The 24305-nt window shown below is 40.3% G+C and overlaps 1 protein-coding gene across 2 annotated transcripts in view; it reads left to right on the top strand.

Moving 5' to 3' along the window:
* Positions 1-24305, top strand: part of Bbox1 (gamma-butyrobetaine hydroxylase 1) — a 54472-nt gene that overhangs the window by 11607 nt on the left and 18560 nt on the right. For both annotated transcript variants that reach the window (XM_021149557.3, XM_021149550.3), the window contains exon 4: positions 16802-17000. In XM_021149557.3, the coding sequence (XP_021005216.1) occupies positions 16802-17000 (199 nt within the window). The remainder of the gene's footprint in view (positions 1-16801; positions 17001-24305) is intronic.

The following is a 24305-nucleotide window of genomic DNA, read 5'->3' on the forward strand; positions in this document are numbered from 1 at the left end:
TTATCTATCCCTGCTAGGTGGTTGAAAATAGATGAGTTTATAGGAAAACCATTCATCCACATTCCTTCAGAGTATGTTTCTGAATTCTTGAAGTGGGGAATCAACAATAACATAATTTCATAGCCATTATCTGGGTCAAATAGCAACATGTTGAATTTTTTAATTTTAGATTTCTTCTGGTATTCAAGGTTTTCTTTTTTTCTTTAACTCTGCCCTAGTTTTACAATCCATTCGGATTTTGCTTTCATTGTCCGTAAGTTCTTCTCTGTGTCATTTCAGGAAGTAAAAGTCAACATTTTTATTATCACAGCTTAAGCTTTTAAATGCTAAAGGAGGAATGGCCACACCTCCTCCATTAATATTTCCTGACAGGTGAAGCTTTTTCTTTTTCATAGCTAACATTCCTCAGTCCTATCAGGCAGTAGCAAAATGAAAACGATACTACACTCTACTGAGTAGTACTCGATGGACTGCGAGCATGAATAACATAAGAACTGGCTGCTAGGTAGACACAGGAAAGTATTTTAATACTTTAAAACAAAGTTCATCTTTAAATATATTTCCAAGCTGTGCAGTTGACTGGCAAAAGAAGAAACTGTTGTGCAAATTTTAGAGTATTGATTGGATGGCTTTTTTTGCCTATAGAATTTGATACCTAGTCCAATGTGAGTTTTCAAATATTAGTACTCCAGAGCCTGTAAACAAAGCGAGTTCCACTGAAACACTCTTTGCATCTTTAACCTCCGTAGCAATCTTCCTCATCTGCTTCTCCCTTGGAAAGAGGGCTACAGTGCTTAGAAAATCTGGAGTCCAGATGCACACCACTTTCCTTCTTTTGGCACAGGCTGCCAAACACAAAATGAAAAGATAAATGACAATAAGCTGTGCACAGGACCAGACTTTCCCTTGGAGCTGAAAGGAAGATGTGGAGAATATCATTTCTCTCATGCGTGTCCATTTAGCTGCACAGACATTTGGCATCTATTTTGTTCAGGGAACTGTGTAAGGAAATACCAAGGTGAAAAAGAAGGCCTGGGCATGTAATACACTTAATGTACTTAAGTACATTAAGACCATGTGCTGAAGACTGATGGTGACGTAAAGCAAAGAATATGAAGAAAAGAGAGGTTGATACCCACACTGAGATTTAAGGAATAGTTTGTCAGGAAGAGATAGAAGGAAATCCCCACAGACAGAAGGACATACAGGAAACCACAGAAGTGAAAAATAGAAGGATGAATTTCAGAAAGTACATTGAGCTTGATATTGGGAGGTTAAAATTGCTAGGCAACCGAGAAGACTCAAAGGCCAAAGTGAGAAATAATTTGCATATGCTGCTCAGTCCACTGTGGGCAAGGATGAGGTGTTTTCCAACATAGAGTTTCGGTATACCATTTCCTTTATCCCTTGGCTTATTCTCTATTGGGAAACTAAAGAAATAAGTTCAAGACCCTTACAGGTTTGAGATTATTGCTATAAGTTTTTTCTCTGCATTGTATATTTTAGGGGTTTTCTGACTGAATTTGATTAAATTAGTATATTATCATAAGTCCCTCCAAATCCATGAATACCTCCTACATACCCTTTGACTTTTCTTTTATTGTAACCTGCCTCCTCTACAAAAAGAAGTAGAAAGGTCAAGTTTATCCTGTAGAATGGCCTTAGTCATGGATGTGTTGAATTTCTGTTGAGTGGACCATATGAGAAGGGAAGGGAATAAGGATGGCCATAAGATGCTCTATAAAACATTGCATGGAAGACAATGGGAGCTTATGAGGCAGAGAAGATGGGTATAGAATTTGCATTTAAGAAAAACATATTATTTGTTAGTAGGATAATAGATGGCAGGCCATATTCTCTAATCTCTGTCATTTTTAAAGCTTGACTTTCAGTTCCTGGGATGTGGCTTTCCCAGATAAATAAATGAGAAAATTTTGAAACAAAGTTTAATATTTATTAAAAATAAAGTTTGGGCCAGCAAAATAGATCAGTGGATAAAAGTACTTGTTTCAAGACCTGAGTGCAGTCTACAGAACCCACATAAATGTGGAAGAAATATCTGAGTCCACAAGTTATCCTCTGACCTCCACAGGGGTGCTGTGGTACACACATTCACATACATACCATGTGCACACACAATATTAATAAATTTTACTTTTCTTGAATAAAATGTGAAGTGTTTATGTAATCATATCTTAATGTACAAGTGAAATTTTACATAATTATGCACTCATTTTTATTTTATGGATTGTAAAATTTTCAATTGACTGAGATAAAATGGAAAAAAACACAACATAGTACAAGGATATCTAAGAACCTAGAATTTCTTGGTTTTATAATTAGTTTTAATGCAAATGAATCCTTGCTTTTCCTATCTCTTTGTTGCTAAAATATTTTACATTACTCTCTGAATTTAATGACTTTTGTTATTGAAAACTGAATTTCTTTTAAAAATGAGAGAATTTAAAGAAAATCTCCCCCTTGAGCCAGTCCATGTCATTTTTTCATCAATGAAAACTAAGGACATTGCACACCAAAACCCATCTAGTCTCAACCACATGTGCCCCTTTTACAGCAGAACCTTTCTTTGCCATGCACTTTATCAGATCGTGACTTCTCTGCCCATAGCTAGAAGCCCTGCTTTGTTTGCAAAGCACATGCCTCAAGAAGTGAAAACTCACGGGTGACTGTCAGTTTCTCAAATCTAGTTGCCTTTCATATAGAAAGAGATTTGTACAAAACTAGTTTTCTCAAGGAGAACTATGTGCTTACTTAAGTTTCTTATAATGCTGGAAAGTTAGTTTAGTGCAGAGAATGTATTTACAAACCCTTGTCAAAAAGCAAGAAACACATATGTGTGAATTTTCTTTTTTATTAGCAAGAAATGCTCATAGCCTAACTCATGTGATTTAAGCCAAAACCATTCTTGACCAGATGTGGGAGTCTTTGATGAAATAAGGGTATTTGCACCATTGAATTTGTTCTATCATCAAAATAAACCATCATAGCCACATCTTACCAGAGCTGCTACCAACTCTATGTAGACTCTATGGCCACCATATGTCCTTCCTCCTGTGTTTAAGCATTTACCATATGAATCACTGAGATTGTTTATTAAGTTTTGACCTGTTTAATGTCAGCAATAAATGAGGTAGGTAGAAATTAAAAACTAGTTCAAAGAGTAACAAAGTGCAACAGAGCCAAGAGTTGATCGGAAAGTATCTGCATTAATAAACACCTTCCTCCTCTCTCTGTGACCACTGTAATCTATGTGTGTGCACCCATCTGCCACTACAGATGTTACACTGACTGGTCATTATCTAACCCACTTGATAACTAAATCCTCATAAATAACCATTTTGGCAACAGACTTAGCTGACTGAGTATTTACCACACACTGGACATTTATTCATTCATTATCCTGTTGAATATATGGTGAACGGCCACCATACACTGAGGTTGAAATGCAATAGAGAGAAAAACAGGAAAAGAATTTAAGCCCTTAGAAATTGTGGTGAAAGAGGCCAAAATAAAAAAAGAAAGAAAAAGTTACTGACTTACCCACAGTTCCTCAAAGACTAATAAATACATAAACACAAGCAAGTTGGTGAGTGTGAAGGTGAGAGTGGACAAGATTTCTTGAGTTTTTGCATTATTTTACACTGAAATTAGTAACACCATTTTTTGAGACCAAAATAGAGGAGGTTGTGTGAAACCTTGAGACAAATGACTGTGATAAAGAGCTAGAAGAGTCTGCATTTTTAAATCTAGATGCATGGCCATGGAGTGAGAGCAATTACTCTGGTCTCTTTTCATCTCGACATATTCAGTACTTGCAGCACAAAAGCAGATTCAATTAGGCAGTGGAGCTGTTGCGCTCTTCACTGGTATGATCTCATTCAGGTTCCACAGCTTGGTTGCTTATTTCTATACCATGTTATCTAGACAGAGCCCGAACACAGAGTTTCTTGCCTTCCAAAGTCTATGCAGACAGAGAGCATTGACCCCAAAAATGACTCTTCAAATCTCAAGTCATTGACTTGACACAAGGTCCCTGTTCAGCTGGAACCTGCATCCTTGTTTCTAGGTGAACTTGTGGATTTTGCAATGAACCTGTTTCAGAAATGAAGTATGTGAGCAATGAGAGAATGCTTGGAGAACACTCTGTCCTTATCTTTCTGGTTAACAGGAGAACTAAGATGAGCCAATAAAGTTAAAGCTGCCCAAGAGATATGATCTTATTAGTAAAAATATAGCAGTGAGTTCACTGCAGGGGCATGGTCTGGACCAGTTATAATTGCATTCCATTGAGGAAATCGTGGAACATTTACACATTAAGACATAACATCCAAAGGAAAAGAGGATGCTGCAGATAGGGTCTCACAGACCATGAAGTCATATGAGGAGAAAGGAATTTAGTCTCATTAGAAAAATAGCATAGCAGCTGACCTTATAACATCTCTGTGATGTCCATATTCAGTGTGATGCTAAATATACAACTGGAGTTCTTAAAGGAAGATGGCAGCACTGGAGATCTGACATAGATGTTAAGTGTGCATATTGCTCTTCCAGAGAACGTAAGTTCACTTCCCAGCTCCAAAATTGAGCAGCTCTCAAGTGTAACTTCAGCATAAAGGATTCTAACACTCAACACTCACTTCTTGCCTCTGTAGGAAGTCATACACATGTCACACACACACACACACACACACACACGTACTCACTCACACACACACATACGCATGCTTAAAAATAATCTTTACAAGAAAGGTGGCAAACAGATTATGCCTCGGCAGAAGGCTGAAGTCTGTGAAATTTGGTATTTATCTTCAATTAGCTGCTCCATATGTATATGCATGCCAGGCAATTAAGGTCAAGAAAGACAGTGTTCAGTAACCTTATTTTGTACATCTTCCAGGTTAGCCACAGAAAGGGCATAGAGTAAGATGGAATTACCTGTTTTCTTGGTCTACTCTAGATCTTGAATAGCAATCCTGTTTCCTAACATTGTTTTGAGCTGATTTCTCCTTACTATGCAACTCTCTCTGCTGAATGTTTGCTGTCTGAGAGGCTAGCTGCTCCAGTTTGGACACAAAGGTTATCTTGTGATGTTGGGCTCTTATCTAAGCTCATGTGTCCATGTCCTTATCTATAAACTGAAGGAATGATAGTGCACACATTATGGAGTTGTTGTAAAACGTTCATGAATTGATTGATGTCTAGTGCTTAGAAGAGAGCCTGGAATCCTAAGTGCTCCTTCACCTTTAGATGTCCTACACATGCCACTTGGACGTTTTATGTGTTAGACCTTCTTATCACGGAGCTATGGATATACAATATTCTAGTGTCATAAATTTAAAAAAAATGTGTTTCTTTTCTTCCAGAAAGCTTAGATTTGTGTAGAAGCCACATTTATATATTCACATGCAGTTCACTCTAGACTTTAGAGATGGGCTAGAGAGATGGCTCTGTGCTTCTGCTCTTCCAGAGAACCCACATGGTGGCTCACAACCATCTGTAACTCCATTCTAGGGGACCTGATGCCCTCATCTGACCTCTGCAGGCACTGCCAATATATGATACACTTACATACATAGAAATAAAACATTTCTAAACATAAAATACAAATGAAGAAATTTTTTCCATTTCTTTGTTTTATTAGATATTTTCTTTATTTACATTTCAAATGTTATCCCCTTTCATAGTTTCCCCTCCAAAAGCCCTTCCTCCCCACCCCCTGCTCACCAATCCACCCACTCCTGCTTTCTAGCCCTGGCAGTCCCCTATACTGGGGCATAGAACCTTCACAGGACAAAGAGCCTCTCCTCCCATTGATGACCGACTAGGCCATCCTCTGCTACATGTGCAGATGGATCCATGAGGCCCACCATGTGTTTTCTTTGGTTGGTGGTTTAGTCCCAGGGAGCTCTGGGGGTACTGGTTAGTTAATATTATTTTTCCTCCTATGGGGCTGTATTGCCCGCCGCTTTTGTGTGTCCCCCTGGTAAGAACACGCTCAGGGCAACGGGAATCTTCTGCAGTACAAACTTTATTGCTTACCCCATCAGGAGCCAGTGGAGAAAAGAGCCAGAGAGAGAGAGATATGGCGGAGCCCCCTCCCTTTTATGGAGGACTGTCCTCCGCCTCGGACGTGTCACTCCCTGATTGGCTGCAGCCCATCAGCCAGAGTTGTCGTCATGGGAAAGGCAGAGCACATGGCGTGGAAAGCTACCCCGGCACATGCGCAGCTTGCTTGTTTACTACTTAGAACACGGGTGTCAGTGCCATCAGCGCCATCTTGTAATGGCAAATGTGAAGGCGGCTCCTTACATCTCCCCCTTTTCTTTTATATAAGAGCAATAGGCCACCCATAATAATGAGAGTGGAGATAGAGGTCAAATCCCCAGTGTGTAAAATAGGGGCTTTACACAAAACCTCCTCCCAGGCTCATCACCCAAAGGGGTCTTGGTCCGCTCCCGTGTCGTTTTTCCTGGGGGAAGGACACTTGGACACTCAACCTTCTTGAAAGATGACATGTCTCCCTAGAATAGGCTCATATATGCCACAGAGCCCTTCTACTGCAGTGCTTAGCCATGCAACTCTCTCGGGCTGCTGAAGCACACTCACTCTATCCCGTGCAATGAGACTAGCCTCGTGGGGTGCAAGAGCTGAGTGGCCAGCGACCTATTGCTTAAGCATAGATAACCATATATCAGGGGAAGCACCATGTTCTAGTGCTGCAAGCGCCTGGGAAATAACCACCATGTTTGTCTCTCCTAGTTTGGGCCTTAAGCTTACAGACCAATCAAAGAAGCAACACTAATCCACAGCAAAGAACAGCTCCAAATAATTCCACCCCCACCCATTCTTTAAAGAAGGAAAATGTTGAAAAGATAGTCCTTAGGTCAGGGACAGGTCCAAGTGCATGGGGCAAGTCTCAATTTTCAAAGGGTCTGTTCAAATTTAGCCGTCCAATTCTGTATCTCCCAACGCTGCTTTCCCTTTGTTGTTGTCGCACTGGACATCACCAAGACGAGGGACATCAGTATTCCCTTGGTCAGTCTGGATTTTTCGGGTGAGTCTTTCTGGTATCCAAAGTGGGTTGTCTTCATTCTGTGGAAAAACACAAACAGCTCCCTGGATCTTATCAAAATAGGATCCGGGCCTTTCCATTTGTTATTTAAAACATCTTTCCATTTAACCATCTCTTTGGGCCTATCTGGCTCTGAACAATGTCGTTCAGCCGCGGTATGGCCATGAGAATCAAGATTTTTAAAAAATTGAGTGTAAAGAGTGCTGTAGACACAGACACTCTTGGTACTCGGGGAAAAGCCTCCTCGATTCCCCCTTTCTGTTTTATTAGATGGAAGTCCAGTCAGGTGGGTCACATCCATCTGACGGCAGAACTGTTGGAATTTTTGAGATGTATAAGCTGGTCCATTATCAGTCTTAAGGAGTTTGGGTTTTCCCCAAGCACTCCATGCCTCAAGGCAATGTTGAATCACATGTGAGGCCTTTTCTCCGGTTAAAGGAGAGGCAAACATGATGCCAGAGCATGTGTCAATGGACACATGGAGATATTGAAGTTTTCCAAAGGAAGAAACATGTGTAACATCCATTTGCCAGACCTGTAGAGGTCGAATACCGCGTGGGTTAATTCCCACATGAGGAACTGGCAAGAACTCACAGCAGCTTTGACATTGAGTAACAATGTCACGGGCTTCTTTTCTCATCAAGGAGAAACGGCGGCGTAATGTTTCAGCCGTCACATGAAAATTGTTATGAAAATTTCTTGCAGCCTCTACCGGGGATGTTAGGGCAGCAGCCACCACTTTAGTGGCTTTATCTGCCAAATCATTCCCCAGAGCCATGGGGCCAGGTAGGCCTGAATGGGCTCTAACATGAGTAATATAAACAGGAAATCTTCTAGATAACAAAACTAATTGTATCTGCTGAAAAATATTGGCAACTTTACTGGAAGGCTTAATCACTCCAGCCACTTCTAAAAAATTGAGGGGTTCTAAAAAGGTTTTTAAAACTTCTAAAACCACTAAACATTCTACCACTTGAGGTGAATTTTCATTATATTGTTTGGATACTACTTCACCATTAGCCACATAGGCACCTATGCCAGTTTTTGATCCATCAGTATATACCACAACCCCATTTTTAAGTGGGTTTCTTACTGTTATTTGTGGAAACACAACAGATTGATTTTGGGCGAACTGTAAAATTGGATGTTTTGGATAATGGTTATCTATTTGTCCTGAAAAGGAGGTAACTAAAACTGCCCAATCATTAGATGTGGCTGCCAAGGTCTGAACCTGTGCAGCGGTATAAGGTACAATTAAAAGATAGGGATTTCGTCCAAAATGGGTGATCGCTGCTTTTAGGCCTTTAAGGGCGAGCTGTGCAATTGCATCAGGATACCAATTTATTATTTTAGTTGGAGATACATTTGGATGGATCCACAACAATGGCCCATTCTGCCACAAAACTGCGGTTGGCAATTGTGCTGTCTTAAAGACACATAAACTAAAAGGCTGCGAATCCTCAATACGTTGTAATTGTGCATTCTGTAAGGCATCTTCCACCTTTTGTAAGGCCTGGCTAGCAGCTAGAGTAAGAGCCCTAGGGGAGGAGATATGAGAATCTCCTTCTAAAATATCAAACAAAGGCCTTAACTCAGCAGAAGGAATCTTCAAAAAAGGTCTGAGCCAGTTAATATCCCCTAACAGCTTTTGAAAATCATTTAAGGTATGGAGGTGATCTCTTCTTATCTCTACCTTTTGGGGCACAATTTTATTTGGGGACACCACAGAGCCCAAAAATTGTCCTGTATCAGAAATTTGGACCTTTTCTGTGGCTATCTGTAAACCCCACTGACTTAAAGTCTTAAGTAGAAAAGGATATGCCTTTTGTAGTATGGTAAGGTTTTTATGGCATAGAAGGATGTCATCCATGTAAAGAAGCAAAATTAAAGAGGGGAATTGTTCCCTCACTGGCAAAAGAGCTTCTTGCACATAAAGTTGGCACATTGTAGGACTATTGGACATTCCCTGTGGTAAGACCTTCCATTGATACCTCTTATCAGGTTCCATGTGATTAATAGAGGGGATGGTAAAGGCAAATCTGGGCCTATCCCTTGGACACAAAGGTATAGAAAAGAAACAATCTTTAATATCTATAATAATTAAATTCCAGCCACGTGGTAAGGCGGAAAGTACAGGGAGACCTCTCTGTACGGGGCCAAATAAGTTCATTTGCTCATTAATGGCTCTGAGGTCATGGAGCAGTCTCCACTTTCCTGACTTTTTCTTAATTACAAAAATTGGAGTATTCCAAGGTGAGGTAGATGGTTCAATATGGCCCAGTTTTAATTGTTCATTTCCTAACCCTTTTCCCTCTTTATAACCCATCTTTGCCATGATATTTCTTACTTTAACCGAACACCCTCCCGACGGGGCATTCTCATTGGACAAAACAAGGCCCAAATGCTGCATAATATCCCTCCCCCAGAGGTTAACCGGGAGTGGGAGCACATAAGGTATGAATTTTCCTCGCTGCCCCTCGGAGGATTCCCATGTCAAGGCAACAGAGCTTATAGTGGGACATGATTGATATCCTAGGCCCTGTAATGAATGAGATGACTCTGTGGTGGGCCATGCTTTGGGCCACCAATGTGTAGAGATTATACTTTTATCTGCTCCGGTATCAAGGATGCCTTCAAACTCTTTTCCGCTGATCTTAAGGCGGGGCTTAGGTCTATCATTCAAAGATACAACCAAATAGGCAGAATCATTTCCAGAGGAGCCCATTTTCTTTGTCTCAGGTCCTGCAGATTTCTCCCTGGTATTATCAGGGAGGAGTAGCAGCTGAGCTATCCTATCTCCTTTACTAATAGAAAAAACGCCCTTAGGGCTTGAACACAGGACCTGTATTTCAGGGGAATGTTGACAATCCATAACTCCAGGGTGGACTACTAAGCCCTGCAAGGTGAGTGAACCCCGGCCGAGAATAAGGCCCATGGTTCCAGGGGGCAAAGATGGTATAGGCTCCACCGGCACCGGCTGAATACTCATTTGAGGCATTAGTAGGAAATCGGAGGTGGCGCGCAGGTCCACCCTTGTGGGTCTTCCTGGGTCGCCTCTCTGACTGCTTCCTGGGTCCTGACAAACCGGTTCCCATATCTTTGAGGGCCCTGGGACCGAGGGCCCGATAGCCCGTTTTTTTGACACATCAGCTGATTGGTTATCAGGTGGGGGAAGGAATCTGCCCTTTATATCCCTCACAGAGCAACACTGGTCGGCTCTATGATAGCCCTTGCCACACTTAGAGCAAAGAGTGAGGGTCCCCCCTTTTTTGTCTGGAGCTCTACAATCTTTCTTAAAATGCCCAGGCCTCCCACAGTTAAAACATGTCCTCCAATCATTTCTGCCTATGAAGCGTTTTTGGGATTGGAGGATGGCAGCCGCTAAGCCTGCATTGGTGAGAGGTCCCCCGAGCTCTCGACAAACCCTGAGCCAATCCTGTAAGCCTTTATTCTTTCTTGGGGCTATGGCCGTTCGACACTCCTGTGTGGCTTGCTCATAAATGAGCTGTTCTATCAGAGGTGAGGCTTGCTCTGAATCTCCAAAAATACGCTCTGCTGCCTCTGTCATTCTGGCCACAAAGTCTGAGAAGGACTCCTGGGGTCCCTGGATGATCTTGGTTAATTGTCCAGTGGCTTCACCTGTTCGGGAGAGCGCCTTCCAGGCCTTAATAGCCGCGGAGGAAATTTGGGCATAAGCTCCCCAGTGATAATTTGTTTGATCAGCGGTATAAGCTCCCTGACCCGTTAACAGGTCAAAGGTCCAATCTCTCTGCTCTGGAGTCAAAGCGGCAGCATTTGCTCGGGCCTGAGTTTGTGCAGCCTCTTGCCATAGTGCTCTCCATTCCATATATTTGCCCATACTGGGGAGAGCGGCTTTTGCAATCATTTGCCAGTCGGCAGGAGTTAGTGCCATGCCAGCAAGCCTGTCTAACTGTACCAAGGTAAAATTAGCATTGGTTCCATATTTACGGACCGATTCAGCAAGCTCTTTAATCTGTGTATAGTCTACCGGAGCTTGAACACGCCCACCCTCGGCTCCTTCAAAGACCGGAAATGCCTGTTGTATCTTCCTTTGTTCCTCTCTTGGAATGAACGAGTCTGCGCACTGCTTCTCTGCGCAGGGCTGACGCACTACGCAGGGCGGGGGCTCCACATAGGGCGGAGGTGCACTATGACCTTGAAGCCGACTGCCTGGAGGCCGAGCAGCAAGCTGGACTTTGCCAGCCGCTTTTGGCTTTTTTCTTGACTTAAAAGCTCGAATTCCTCTCTCATAACAAGCTGCTTCCTCCTCCAAGTCTGTTTCCTCAGAAGGGCTAATTTCTTCATCTGATTCACAACTATTAAGAACTGGCTCCTTAAACTCATCTCTTTTCTCCTCTTTCCTTCCAATCTCTCCCCAGGTATTTTTCCCTGACATTAACTTTTCTTTTTTCCTTTGTTTTTTCTCCTCTTTCCTTCTAATTTCTCCCCAGGTATTCTTCCCTGACATTAACTTTTCCTTGGGTTCAAGACCCGTGGAAAGGCCTGTATACTTATTTCGCGCGCCATGCTTTCTCTTTTTTCCTGCTCTCTCTCCCCGCTTTACTTCTGATAGACTGTCTTGAATTTCGTTCAGAATTCTCCACCCTGTCTTAACCGCTTGTTGACATATGAAAAGAAATAAAAAGGCTTTTAACACTAGAGAAAGTTCAAGACCAGACATACCTTGTAAAGCTGTAACGCGCCGTCCCCCAGCTGAAGAGTTCTGAACCTACACCGGGTCCTTCTCAACAGTCTGTTTCCGGGAACACTTCATTAACCGCTCCTTCTCCGTGATGCAGTAGCTCGCGGGTTCCGGCACCATTTATTGCCCGCCGCTTTTGTGTGTCCCCCTGGTAAGAACACGCTCAGGGCAACGGGAATCTTCTGCAGTACAAACTTTATTGCTTACCCCATCAGGAGCCAGTGGAGAAAAGAGCCAGAGAGAGAGAGATATGGCGGAGCCCCCTCCCTTTTATGGAGGACTGTCCTCCGCCTCGGACGTGTCACTCCCTGATTGGCTGCAGCCCATCAGCCAGAGTTGTCGTCATGGGAAAGGCAGAGCACATGGCGTGGAAAGCTACCCCGGCACATGCGCAGCTTGCTTGTTTACTACTTAGAACACGGGTGTCAGTGCCATCAGCGCCATCTTGTAATGGCAAATGTGAAGGCGGCTCCTTACAGGGCTGCAAACCCCTTCAGCTCCTTGGGTACTTTCTCTAACTCCTTCATTGGGGACTCTGTGCTCAGTCCAATGGATGGCTGTGAGCATCCACTTCTGTATTTGTCAGGCACCAGCAGAGCCTCTCAGGAGGTTCTCAGGACTGCTATATCAGGCTCCTGTCAGCAAGCTCTGGTTGGTATCCACAATAGTGTCTGGGTTTGGTGGTTGTATATGGGATGGATCCCTAGGTGGGGCAGTCTCTGGATGGCCATTCCTTCAGTCTCTGCTTCACATTTTGTCTCTGTAACTCCTTCCATGGGTATTTTGTTCCCCCTCTTAAGAAGGATCAAACTCTCCACACTTTGGTCTTCCTTCTTGAGTTTCATGTGTTTTGTGAATTGTATCTTGGGTATTCTGAGCTCCTGGGCTAATAGCCACTTATCAGTGAGTACATATCATGAGTGTTATTTTGTGATTGGGTTACCTCACTTGGGATGATATCCTCCAGATCCATCCATTTGTCTAAGAAAAATAAATAAATCTTAAAAATAAAAGACTTAGCTATGCCCCGAGTTGAAGTCAAGAGAGGGAAGATTAAAGGTACAGAACACGATTTGTTCTATAAAATCTACTTGATCCTCTCCCTGACATGCCTATTAGGCAGAAGGAGGGGAAACGATGTTATTAATAGGGAAATAAAGACAAATAGTATGGTCTTCATTGTTTGTGAGGCTCTTGTTATCTAGTGGGAAAGGCAGAGATGAAATGCTGTGTCTGAACTAGTTCACTCTCCACTCCCAGCAACTGTTTACCATTATTACAAGCTTTATAAACACTTGGCACAATAGTTTTATTATTATATATTTGTATTTGTTTCATTACCTATCTACCCAATTTTCCAAACAGGGAACTCAATTGTAATACTTACACATTCTTACAAACATTACATGTATGCAATCTTTATGCACAAGTGTAATATTTTTAACATAAAGACATGGAATAAGATTTCAACATTAACAGATAAACACTGTGGTATGTACCAAGTCTGAGCCAAGAAGAAAACACCTCACCCTTGCTTAGCAGACCCAGCACATTTCCAGAAGCAAGCCATATCAGAAGCTACACTTCAATCTACAAATGTCACTATTGTCATACTCTGAAACTACCAGGCTCTTTTCTGGTATGAAAGTATATTCCTATCTGGAAAGACCCAGAAGTGGATGCCAGGAAAAAAAGCTGTCAGGCTACCAAGAGTGCTATGATATTTGTTCCATAGCCAAGACACTACAGATGTATACAGAAGTGTCTCCATAAGGTCCCACACTGGTGACCACCGGTGTTAGCAGCAGCGAGCCATACACTAGCAGTCCTTCCAGAGGCTTCCCTCCCTCTTAGTGATTCCAATATTACCACATTACCTTCTTGTCTTCAAATCCTCATCTCCTATGAATGTTGAGAGGACAAGTGAGGATGATGGACACCATCCATCCAGTGAAGGAAAAAGACTCAATTCCTGTTTATTTCCTCTGACTTCTCTTTTAGGGATCACAATTATGCTTTGTGGAGCCGTTAAAAGTTACTCATAAGAAAAAAGCCCTGAAATATAATAAAATGATTGTCATTTTATTATACATTACTATAAAATGAAATATAATTAACATACCATGAAGATATTGAGAAAAGAGTAAAAACTTGACTAATGTTGTGTACATTAGAGAATCCATTTCAGAGCCAAAAGCCCAGCATGGTGCAGGTGGACAGGAGGTCCTAAATTTTTTAAATAACATTCGAAAACCAGCTTTCTGTGCTCATGAATCTCTAACTAAAGACCTTCTTTGTGTCTTTTCCTTTCTGAAACATAACTCAGGGCCCAGGAATGTGATGTTTAGCCCTCAGTAGGAATGCTTATACAAACAGTTCCTTGAAACCCGGCATGGAGCCCAATCATAAATTTTATGATGTGTGAAGCGCATGTTCAAGGAAGTATTCATTAGTAAGGCCATAAGTTAAATGAGGAAGGGTGGCCCATACCTTAAGTATTCCATCATTTCTGTTCTGTTTATGTACACAGACCCAAGTGTGAAACTTACATTTGCTGTTAATGTATTCTCTGGACAAATGTTTGACTCTAGTCAAATGTATTTTCTTTTGCATCCCCTGACAGTTCTCCTTTGCAATTGGAGGAAAGCGGGAACATGTTTTGAAATCACTCTCTAGATGTTGATGTTTAATTATTCTGTGCAAACATCACAGAATGCTTTGTAAGGCATGTTTAGTGAAACCCAGTATCCTGTCTGATAATTAAATTAATCTATACTCAAGTTCATAGGTTGAATTTGGCAACAAGCTACTCATAGCGCCATCTTTGCAAATCACGTTTTAAACAGTGAAGCTTGTTAGTGGCTTATATTCTGTTACCTGTTCATGACTGCCTTTGGCCTTTGGTCTCTGATTGCAGCAAGGTGTTTTGTAGGTATTTCAAAATGAGAAATCTGATTTAAAATTTCTAAACATAAAAGTTAGATGAAGCATTTGCCTGTCCTAAATGAGCTCTCGACACAATTTTAGCACCACAGAAAAGCAAAGAAAAATAATCATCACACTATGATAGTAAATGTAATTATAACTTCAGACATGTTCATGATGATAGTATTTCAAGTTATATGTTCAAGTAAGCGTTGGGATCTGTCACATAAATTTGGGAAACTAGCACTGAAAATTGTTAGCTGCATGCCTTGGGCTACTCTTCTCGCTTTGAATTCTGCAGTACTAAAAGCATCTACTGCACATACTTGTTATGAAGATTAAAAGAAATAAAACTGTAAAGCATCGAGCTCTATATGACTCTTAGAAATCATCAGCAAATGTTAGTGGATGCATTATAATTATAAATCACTATGTGTCGCTTGCTATGTTAGATTCTCTGTATAGTCTCCTGACACAGTTACAAATGAGCTGCAGAGAGAAGGTAAGAATCTCTGTTTAGGGAAGCAAGCTGAAACTCAGACTCATAGCAACAAGCTGGTAAAGGACAGAACAATGATTCAAAGCCAGGCCACTCTGCTTCCTTTCCCTCCTCAGCATGTCCCATCAAAGACAACACCAGTTGCATACAAGATTTCAAATTTTAGCTAAAAATTAAAAGCAAATAAATGAAAAAATTATTTCCCTATTATATGGCCCATATATCAAAGGACAATATGTGGCTAGTAGCTCTGGTTCTGGAACACACAGATAGGTTTGGAAAGTTCTATTTAACATGATCAAGCTAAGCATCTGCTTATGCAGCTTTTATCACAATACAAACCATTTCTCTAAAAATTATAATGTATGCTCATGTAGAAATTACTGAACATCTTGGGGATTTCCATGGAACTGGAAAGTAGAGGTCTCTAACCCTAACCCTAACCCTTAACCCTTAACCCTTAACCCTTAACCCTTAACCCTTAACCCTTAACCCTTAACCCTTAACCCAAACCTTTAGCCCTAACCCTAACCCTAACCCTAACCCTAACCCTTATTAGTGCAGTAAGTGGTTCTCTGCATTTGCATGTATCTACTCATGCAAATCTACTATCCCCTAAAAAGGGTTTCTATTACAATAGAAATAGCCATGTTGACCTCAAAGAGGTAAAGTTTAATTCTTTATCCTTAAACTAAAGGCTTTAGGGATGGATGATTCCTTACATAACATGATTTCTAGCTGGATAAATATCATTGCTCAGAATGATAGTGAGACTCTCATCCTTTTACTTGTCAGGAGAGATTGCTATGCTGAGGCTGTTTCCTTCCCAGTAAAGAAAGAGCATTAGTGGGTCAGTGCGCATGCCCTTTGAGTTCCACTTCCGTAGGAGACTGTGGTTTGCACATTCATAATTTTTGTCTATTTTCTCAATCAAACATATGTATGAGCACTTCATCATCACAAATGAGAGAACAAAAGAAAGGTATCCCACCCTTATCTGCTTTGGCACTGCCACCCAAGGGTCTGTGTATTCCAGGGACATACTTTCATTATGCTGACCCTAAGGAACAGCTTGATCACAGAGACAGCTTCCAAGAAGAAATGAAATAAATGAAAAAGAATCTGTACCTCCTCTCTCACCAGAAGAGTCATAATGTTGTTCTAGTGCAGAAACCTAATTTTACCACTGCACTCAGATGATATAACTTCCCTATTATGCACACAATATCTCATGGTTGCTTCTAGACAGGGCCTGGGTTGAGAAGTCTTAAGGTTACAGATATCAGGGGCCATCATGTCATCAGCTAATCAATACCCTTTGAATACACTGGATATACTGAATACCATTGTAGAACAGACACATTGTAGGCAAGAGTCATATAATAGGCACAGTGTCAAGGAAGAATGACTTGGTAGCCAGTATCCCTGATATGAGCAACATTTAGTAAACACTGTAAATCAAAGGCAAACTCCAATGAACCGTGTTTTCCTTTACTGTTACTTACTGTCTTATCTAAAAACAACATAATCTAGTTTTTTCCTCATTTTGTTTAATCCACAGAATGTCAGTACTGGGGCTCAGAGCTCCAGCTGCCAACTCTGAATTTTGAAGATGTGTTAAATGATGATGACCATGCATACAAATGGCTTTCCAGTCTCAAGAAAGTAGGCATTGTGAGACTCACCGGAGCAGCTGACAAACGTGGTGAGATCATAAAACTTGGGAAAAGAATTGGCTTCCTGTACCTCACATTTTATGGGTGAGTTTTCAGGCAGTTTGCTTTCTGCCATGACAAATACAGTTGGATCTATTTCCAAGAGAGAGTGAACTTTGATTGCAAGATAAATGAAATTATTTTGAGCTTGTATTGTCGAGAGCATTACAAGTAAAAGAGACCTTAACAAGCTGAAGTTTGCACACTAGTAGCACACAGGTTTATTTAGATGTGTTTGGTTTGGCCCACAAGATGTTGAAAGAAAATAGAATTAGTTGTCAACACTTTAAAATTCAGAGGCTTGGAATTTATGCGGACTTATCTTTTCTTGAAAAACCAGATCTAGCAACACTAAGGCTAAACCTAGCATGCCAACAATCTACTGAGCATAAACAGCTGCACCTTGAGTCATTTGCTGAAGACTTCTCCCTCCTCAGAACTGCAAGGCTATGGTGTGATAACATAGGAGTAGGTTGTTTCTAATTTAGAGTAGGCTGTACAAATGACCAGGTACATTAAATCATCTACCTTTAATCATTTCAGTGAGTTTACTCATAGCAAAAGTCTACGTCATGTTTGAACATAGACAACCTACTCCCAACCATATGAATTTACTTACACTATTAGTAAGGTTGTTTTGTATAAAATGTATACAATAGTTCATTCTGTACGAATTGGTGCTTCTGTAGATTTCTCAATAATAGTAGACCAATAAGTGGGAATAAAACATTTGAAAATTTTTGGTTGGGAGACTATTAATGACTGCTTCTATTTCTTTAGGGGATATGGGACTGTTTAGATCATTAACTTGATCCTGATTTAACTTCAGTACCTGGTATCTGTCTAGAAATTTGTCTATTTCATCCAGGTTTTCCAGTTTTGTTGAGTATAGCCTTTTGTAGAAGGATCTGATGGTGTTTTGGATTTCTTCAGGATCTGTTGTTATGTCTCCCTTTTCATTTCTGATTTTGTTAATTAGGATGCTGTCCCTGTGCCTTCTAGTGAGTCTGGTTAAGGGTTTATCTATCTTGTTGATTTTCTCAAAGAACCAGCTCCTCATTTGGTTGATTCTTTGAATAGTTCTTCTTGTTTCCACTTGGTTGATTTTGCCCCTGAGTTTGATTATTTCCTGCTGTCTACTCCTCTTGGGTGAATTTGCTTCCTTTTGTTCTAGAGCTTTTAGGTGTGTTGTCAAGCTGCTAGTGTGCTCGCTCTAGTTTGTTTTTGGAGGCACTCAGAGCTATGAGTTTCCCTCTTAGAAATGCTTTCATTGTGTCCCATAAGTTTGGGTATGTTGTGGCTTCATTTTCATTAAACTCTAAAAAAGTCTTTAATTTCTTTCTTTATTCCTTCCTTGACCAAGGTCTCTAGCTGCATATGTAGCAGAAGATGGCCTAGTTGGCCATCATCGGGAAGAGAGGATCCTTGGTGTAGCAAACTTTATATGCCTTAGTAGAGGGAAACACCAAGGCCAAGAAGTGGGAGTGGGTAGGTAGGGTAGCAGGGCGGCGGGGGGGGGGGGGGGGTAGGGGACTTTTAGGATAGTATTTGAAATGTAAATGAAGAAAATATCTAATAAAATTTTTTAAAAGCCTCAAATTTATATTTTTAATTGTTTTAAAATCTCTAAAACAGAGGTTATCTTCCAGTTCATACGAAGGCAATATCAAGCTCAAAGAATCAATTTGTAATCCAAATTCACACAAGAAATAATAAAGGAGGCAAAGTATACATGTACATCACCTCCTTATGCTCTAAGTCTACGTCACTGTTACCATGATGAAAATACATGAGCAAGTGCTTTTGAGATTGAACTAAACAGAACTACTCAAAATAAATGTCTTATAAGTTGTGTTGCTTAGTTTCCATTTACAAATAACAAACATTTGAATTTATTTGAATGCACTTCACATTTTCATAACCATGAGCAGTTTCATGTCTTTTGGAGTTTCCTAGTAGAGCCAAAACCACACATCCATCTAATTGAGGGTCAGAATCTTAATCCTAATTTACACTTTGACACATGCTTCAGTTTGTTTCTACAGTTTCTATAATAGGGCTTAATAACCTGGCCACTGATCTAATATTGTGAAAATTTTCAGAATAAATAGTAAAGGACCACTGACAAAACAAATCAGACCTGCCACTCCTCCTGATTCCATTTATCTGAGACCTTTGCACCCAGCCAGAGGGTCTGATGCTATCCCAACACATCTTCCCCAGATGATCAAGCCTTGCCAGGATCCCTCACAGTGCACATATGTTAATATAGCCCTTTCTTACCACATCACCACAACAGTCACCACGTATTACCAGAGTTTCTGCCACATTCTCTGCAGTTTTTAATTCTCTGAGCTCCGCAACTAGCAGGGGGTTTTGCTGCCATGCTGGTTTTGTTTTGCTCGCCTATGTCAGACATGGCTATCACCTTGGTGTTAAGGGAGAATGGGATAGATTGAATATATTCCTTGATATTAGTCCTCTCTTCTGCTCTCTGTCTCAGAAATGTTGAGATACTGAAGTTTGGGTTACATGAGATTTTCTAAAAAATATTTGCGGATTTTATTAGTGTTGTAAGAGCACCTAAAGTAGTGCGTCTCAGCCAACATGTTGGAGTAGGCCATTTAACAACTACAGATGGCTGGGGTCTAACTTCAGGGAGTTTCTTTATCAAGAGTGACATTTGACCTCTGCATTGGGACTTTAAGAACTCAGCAGAGGATTCTCCTGTGCAGTCACAGTTGAGTTCTGGTTGGGAGAAATGGGCCTTGCCAGACATACAGGTCTCCGTAGCAGGAGAATTTCCAGTGCTATATAACCTCTAAACTCTCACAGCTATCTGCCATGAACATCTCTTAGACTCTTAGGAAACAAATATGCACCTGTTCTTTTCCATAAATATAGCTACTAGCTTAGAGAATTTTAAATGCTTGAGATGTCAGGATAGCTATTTTTAGTTCTTGGCTAGCATCTCAATGGTTGATTGATTTGTAAAATAGAAAAACAATAGACTCCAGAATTTCAGGCATTTTTCACATAGAGGAGGCAGCGATAAGTGCTTATTGAACAGACTCATACCTAGATGTTTTTAAATGTTACCAAATAGAATATGAATACAGTAATTATCAGAGCATTCTATAATTATTAATTTATGTTCAACTAAATCAAAATGATAATTAATTTGAGGACAAAACACATCTTGGTTTCCATAGCTGCACTTTCTCAGTTATTTGTCATTATTCTGCCAGGCCATCATCTTCTGTACAATCCTATTTCATGCAACCATGGGCAACACTCAGCAATCCTAATGCCCCAATGATGAAAGTGCTCCTGTAATAAGGACCAAGAGCTGGGAAACAAACCCCCACTCTCAGTTTTATCAGTTATGCATGAATATAGAAAGAAGAACATAAAAAATTGTAATTTTTCAGGATTTAGATTTTGATTTAGAACAATGAATTTAATAGAGAATGGAGAAAAAGACTCTCACTCCTACCTACTAACAAAAGCAAAATAGTGAACTTTCAGAAACCCCTTGGAAATTGAAGAAATTTTTAATGAAGAAATTATTTTAACTTCATGATATAATTTGACCCTTTTCCTGAAAGGTGCCATCTTCTATAATTACAAATTAGAGTAAATTATATTAAATCCTGAAGAAACAATTACTGCCAATAAAACAGAATGTTTTCCCTGAATATTAATGTGTGTAAGGAACCGTGCCTGGCACTTTGTTTTAAACTGGGCTTGAGTTTTTATCTTATAGAAAATGATGTTTTCTGGTTAATAGAAACACTTCATTTGACTTTCCCTACATAATGTAAAGAAATAATAATTCCACAGAAACCAAAGTTCAGATTTCAAAGAATCCAGGGACATTTCACATTGCAAATTTCAGTTCACAAATGCCAATAGAAGTTTGAAGGGGTCAAATTCTCCCTCAACACAGTGCAAGGTAGGATCAAAATGGCGCAGTATCTAACTAACAAGATGACCTTTAAAGAAACTACTTTAAGGGACAGAAAGATGGCTCAATAGTTAAGAGCATATACTGTTCTTGAAAGGACCAGAATTTGGTTCCCAGAGCCTTCATTGTTAGGCAGCTCACAACCATCTATAACTCCAGCTCCAAGAGAGCCAACAGCCACTTCTACTCATATACATAAACCCACACGCACACAGACTCACAAATATGCATAATTTTATCTTTAAGTGAAAAAAATGTGTATGATATATGTGTGTGTGTGTGTGTGTGTGTGTGTGTGTGACATCATAAATACCTATTTAATTGACCGTACTATGTTATGTGGTATCTCTTCCTTACCCTATTTTAATTCAACTCAGACATACATCATTCTGTCTCATGCTTGTCATGGACTAGTAAAACTGAGACATCTGTATTTTATTACCACTGTCATTCAGAAGTCCTGACTTCTGGAAATGTTGGGTAATCAAGTAATGAATGGTTTTAGGACCAGCTTAGTGCCTGAGATGGAGTCAGCATGTTAAGAGATGATAGTAGATATACTCCTTGCCTCAGTTGTCTTCTCAGAATTGCTTTGCTCCCTTCTTTCTAAACTCTTTTCACAGAACACATGATGCTGGCTTTCTGTCCCCTGTCGTATTTTCTTTTGGCAGACAACTCATTCCAAGCCTGTTTAGGACTGGCTTTATTTTCATTTTTATTTTGTTTTGGTTTGCTTTTTATATTTGTTTGTGTGTTTTAGTCAGCTTTGGGGTTGGGTTGGTTGGCTGGTTGGCCGATTAGTTGGATTTTCTTTTCTTGTCTTTTTAATCTTTTCTTCCAACAACTGTTCTTGGTGCATGATTCTTCATCTGGATGCCTCTTCGTTTGCTGGGAAGGAAACTCCCTCAGCCAATCCTGCTCTTTAAGATTAGAACCTTTACTTCCTTTTAACATCCAGGCATTAGGAAAGAAAATAACATCTCATTACTTCTCACACAAATAAACAAATTTTCTATTCTCAGTGGCCAAGGAGGAAAGAAGAAATGTAAATTCTCCTCTCCCCCGTTAATTTATAACAATAAATAGTTTCTACTTTTTTGTTGAATGGTCTGGTTTTATTTTCAATAAGTTCAGTATATAAAATAAACAAACACAGCTGTAAGCTATCCCTACTGATTATTTGCTAGCTTGTGCAATGTTTAAAACTTTAATTTTATTAAGACAATACTGAGAAATCTGAATGATCTCAAGTAAGGAAAAATATCAAACCCTCAAATTTTCCTATCTTACTAGTTGTATGAGTTCATAAACTAGCTGACTGTGCCGGGGCAGAATGATTTACATAAATGCATTGGTGCATCACAAAGTGAGGGAGAAGAATTAGGAAGAAAATGGTCGAGTTTGAACAATTAACCAGTCACGCTGGTGTAATCCTGGAAACGTGTAGATATCACTGTCCTATTCATATTGAGCACCTTTCTAGTCAAAGTGGGGACCTGATCAGGACCATACCATCAGCAACAAATAAATATCTGACACACAAGTTCCCGCTAAGTGAGCTTTCAAGCCTTAGGACTTCCATCAAGTCCAGAACTTCTTTCTTAGTGTTACTGGCAACTGTCTTGATTTCAAAAGTTAATCCTCCTGAGGGACTCATGGTAACTCTTCATCAGAGAATTAAGCCCAAGGAGCAAAGGCCAGCACGACTGCCTTTCTAGACTGAGGCCGGAAATGCAGGTTTATATTTGGGGGTTTTGTTTCTCTAAAAATGTTTTACTCACTGAGGTAAGCATATTGAACAGGTACATGGCATAAGGGCTAGACTGTGTGAGGAATGAACTGGAAGTCAAAGCATTCTGAAAGGAATAAATTAAGAAGATGAGGCACAGAGAGAAAAGTGGTTTAAAAAAAAAGAAAAAAGAAAAAAAACCGGATCCTGATGTTTATCCAAAGCTCTCTATTGCCAAACAACACTTACAAGAGCCTCATCATAATTAAAATGTATAAATACTTTGGCATAGTTTTTCTAAAGACTTTAGAAACAAACTAAGATCTGAACACCCTAGGGCATTCATATAAAATTAGTCCCCAGAACAGAGAGTTTAATCATAGATTTGCTCTGGGCTACTTGTAAATAAGTCCAGCTAAGCCTGTTGTATAATTTCCCATAGCTCTATTTCTCCTCAGCTGAGGCCTTGGCCTCACCCTTCTAGAGTGGTTTAATCCCCACCAGGCCTTCTGAGATCCTAGGATGAAAGTTTGCTGGAAAGAGAATAAAACACTGCCAGCCCTGCCCCGTTTTACATCTGTACGAGTGCCTTGCATGCAGACCTCATCAGATGAATAAAATCAAACAAAAATAAAAAAAATAGATGTTTCTAGTGGGCTGTCTGTCAAGTACACTAGCCAGAGAGCTAAGAACTAGAACACTGAAATAGTGTCTAGGGATTAAGAGCCTTCCCATCATCCATTGGACTGTGATGGTCCTTCAAAGGCTATCTGTAAACCAGGCCAGAAATATGTCACAAACTAGATTGTCTTAGAGATTGTGGATGTATGAGTGAAACAGCCACAGTCCCTGGCATCCATCCTTTCAGAAACTGTTCCCACCATTAGCACTGCCTTCAAGTCTGACTTTAAAACACCTACTTGCTTGACATGCATATTACCAGAAAATATTGCTGAAGTGTGGGGACAGACAACATGGGAAAAGAAAAAAACAGCTAACCCATTTTGTTGAAATGTCTCGCCAAGAAACAGCTTGGGAGGGGTTGGGGAAGACTGGACTACATAGCCTGTCTTGAAGAAAAATGGTTTGCGGGGTATGGAAACCAACCTAGAAGTGATTCAGACTTGAGAGAAAAACAAAGAAAACTTGTCTGAGTCCTGAATGTAGTCATAATCTTAACCTATGTTGAAAAGACTGAACCACTGGAACTTCATAATAAGTTGTTTTAAATGCACCATTGACTATAGCATTTGAGGCTGAGGAAAGTCTTAAAAATGAGTAGTCTACTAAGTACTAAGGTGTCTTAGGCAGGGTAACATGGAGTTCTGCTCCTACAGACATTGTGACCCCTGCTCGTGTTATCTGCCAAGAGCCAGTCCCTGGGGTTTCTTATTAAGTTTCATAGTAATTAATGCTGCTGCCAGTAAAATCACGTGACTATGAGGTCATCTCATGAATGGAAGAAAAAGTAATTATTGTGCCTCATTCTCCCTAGAAATCATTTGAGGTAGCCTGTTTAGGCAGCCACTTCTCTGAAAGTTCTCTGGTGCCCATGGCCACCTTGGTAACATCCTATACAACCAGGGCAAGCTGTTGTCTCTGAGTCAAGAGAAGTGATCTTGATAAGAAATCTTTTATGTTTTAAGTATTAAAC

Source organism: Mus caroli, unplaced genomic scaffold (genome assembly GCF_978045245.1).
Source record: "Mus caroli unplaced genomic scaffold, Mus_caroli_1 scaffold_2, whole genome shotgun sequence".
NCBI classification, from domain to species: Eukaryota; Metazoa; Chordata; class Mammalia; order Rodentia; family Muridae; genus Mus; species Mus caroli.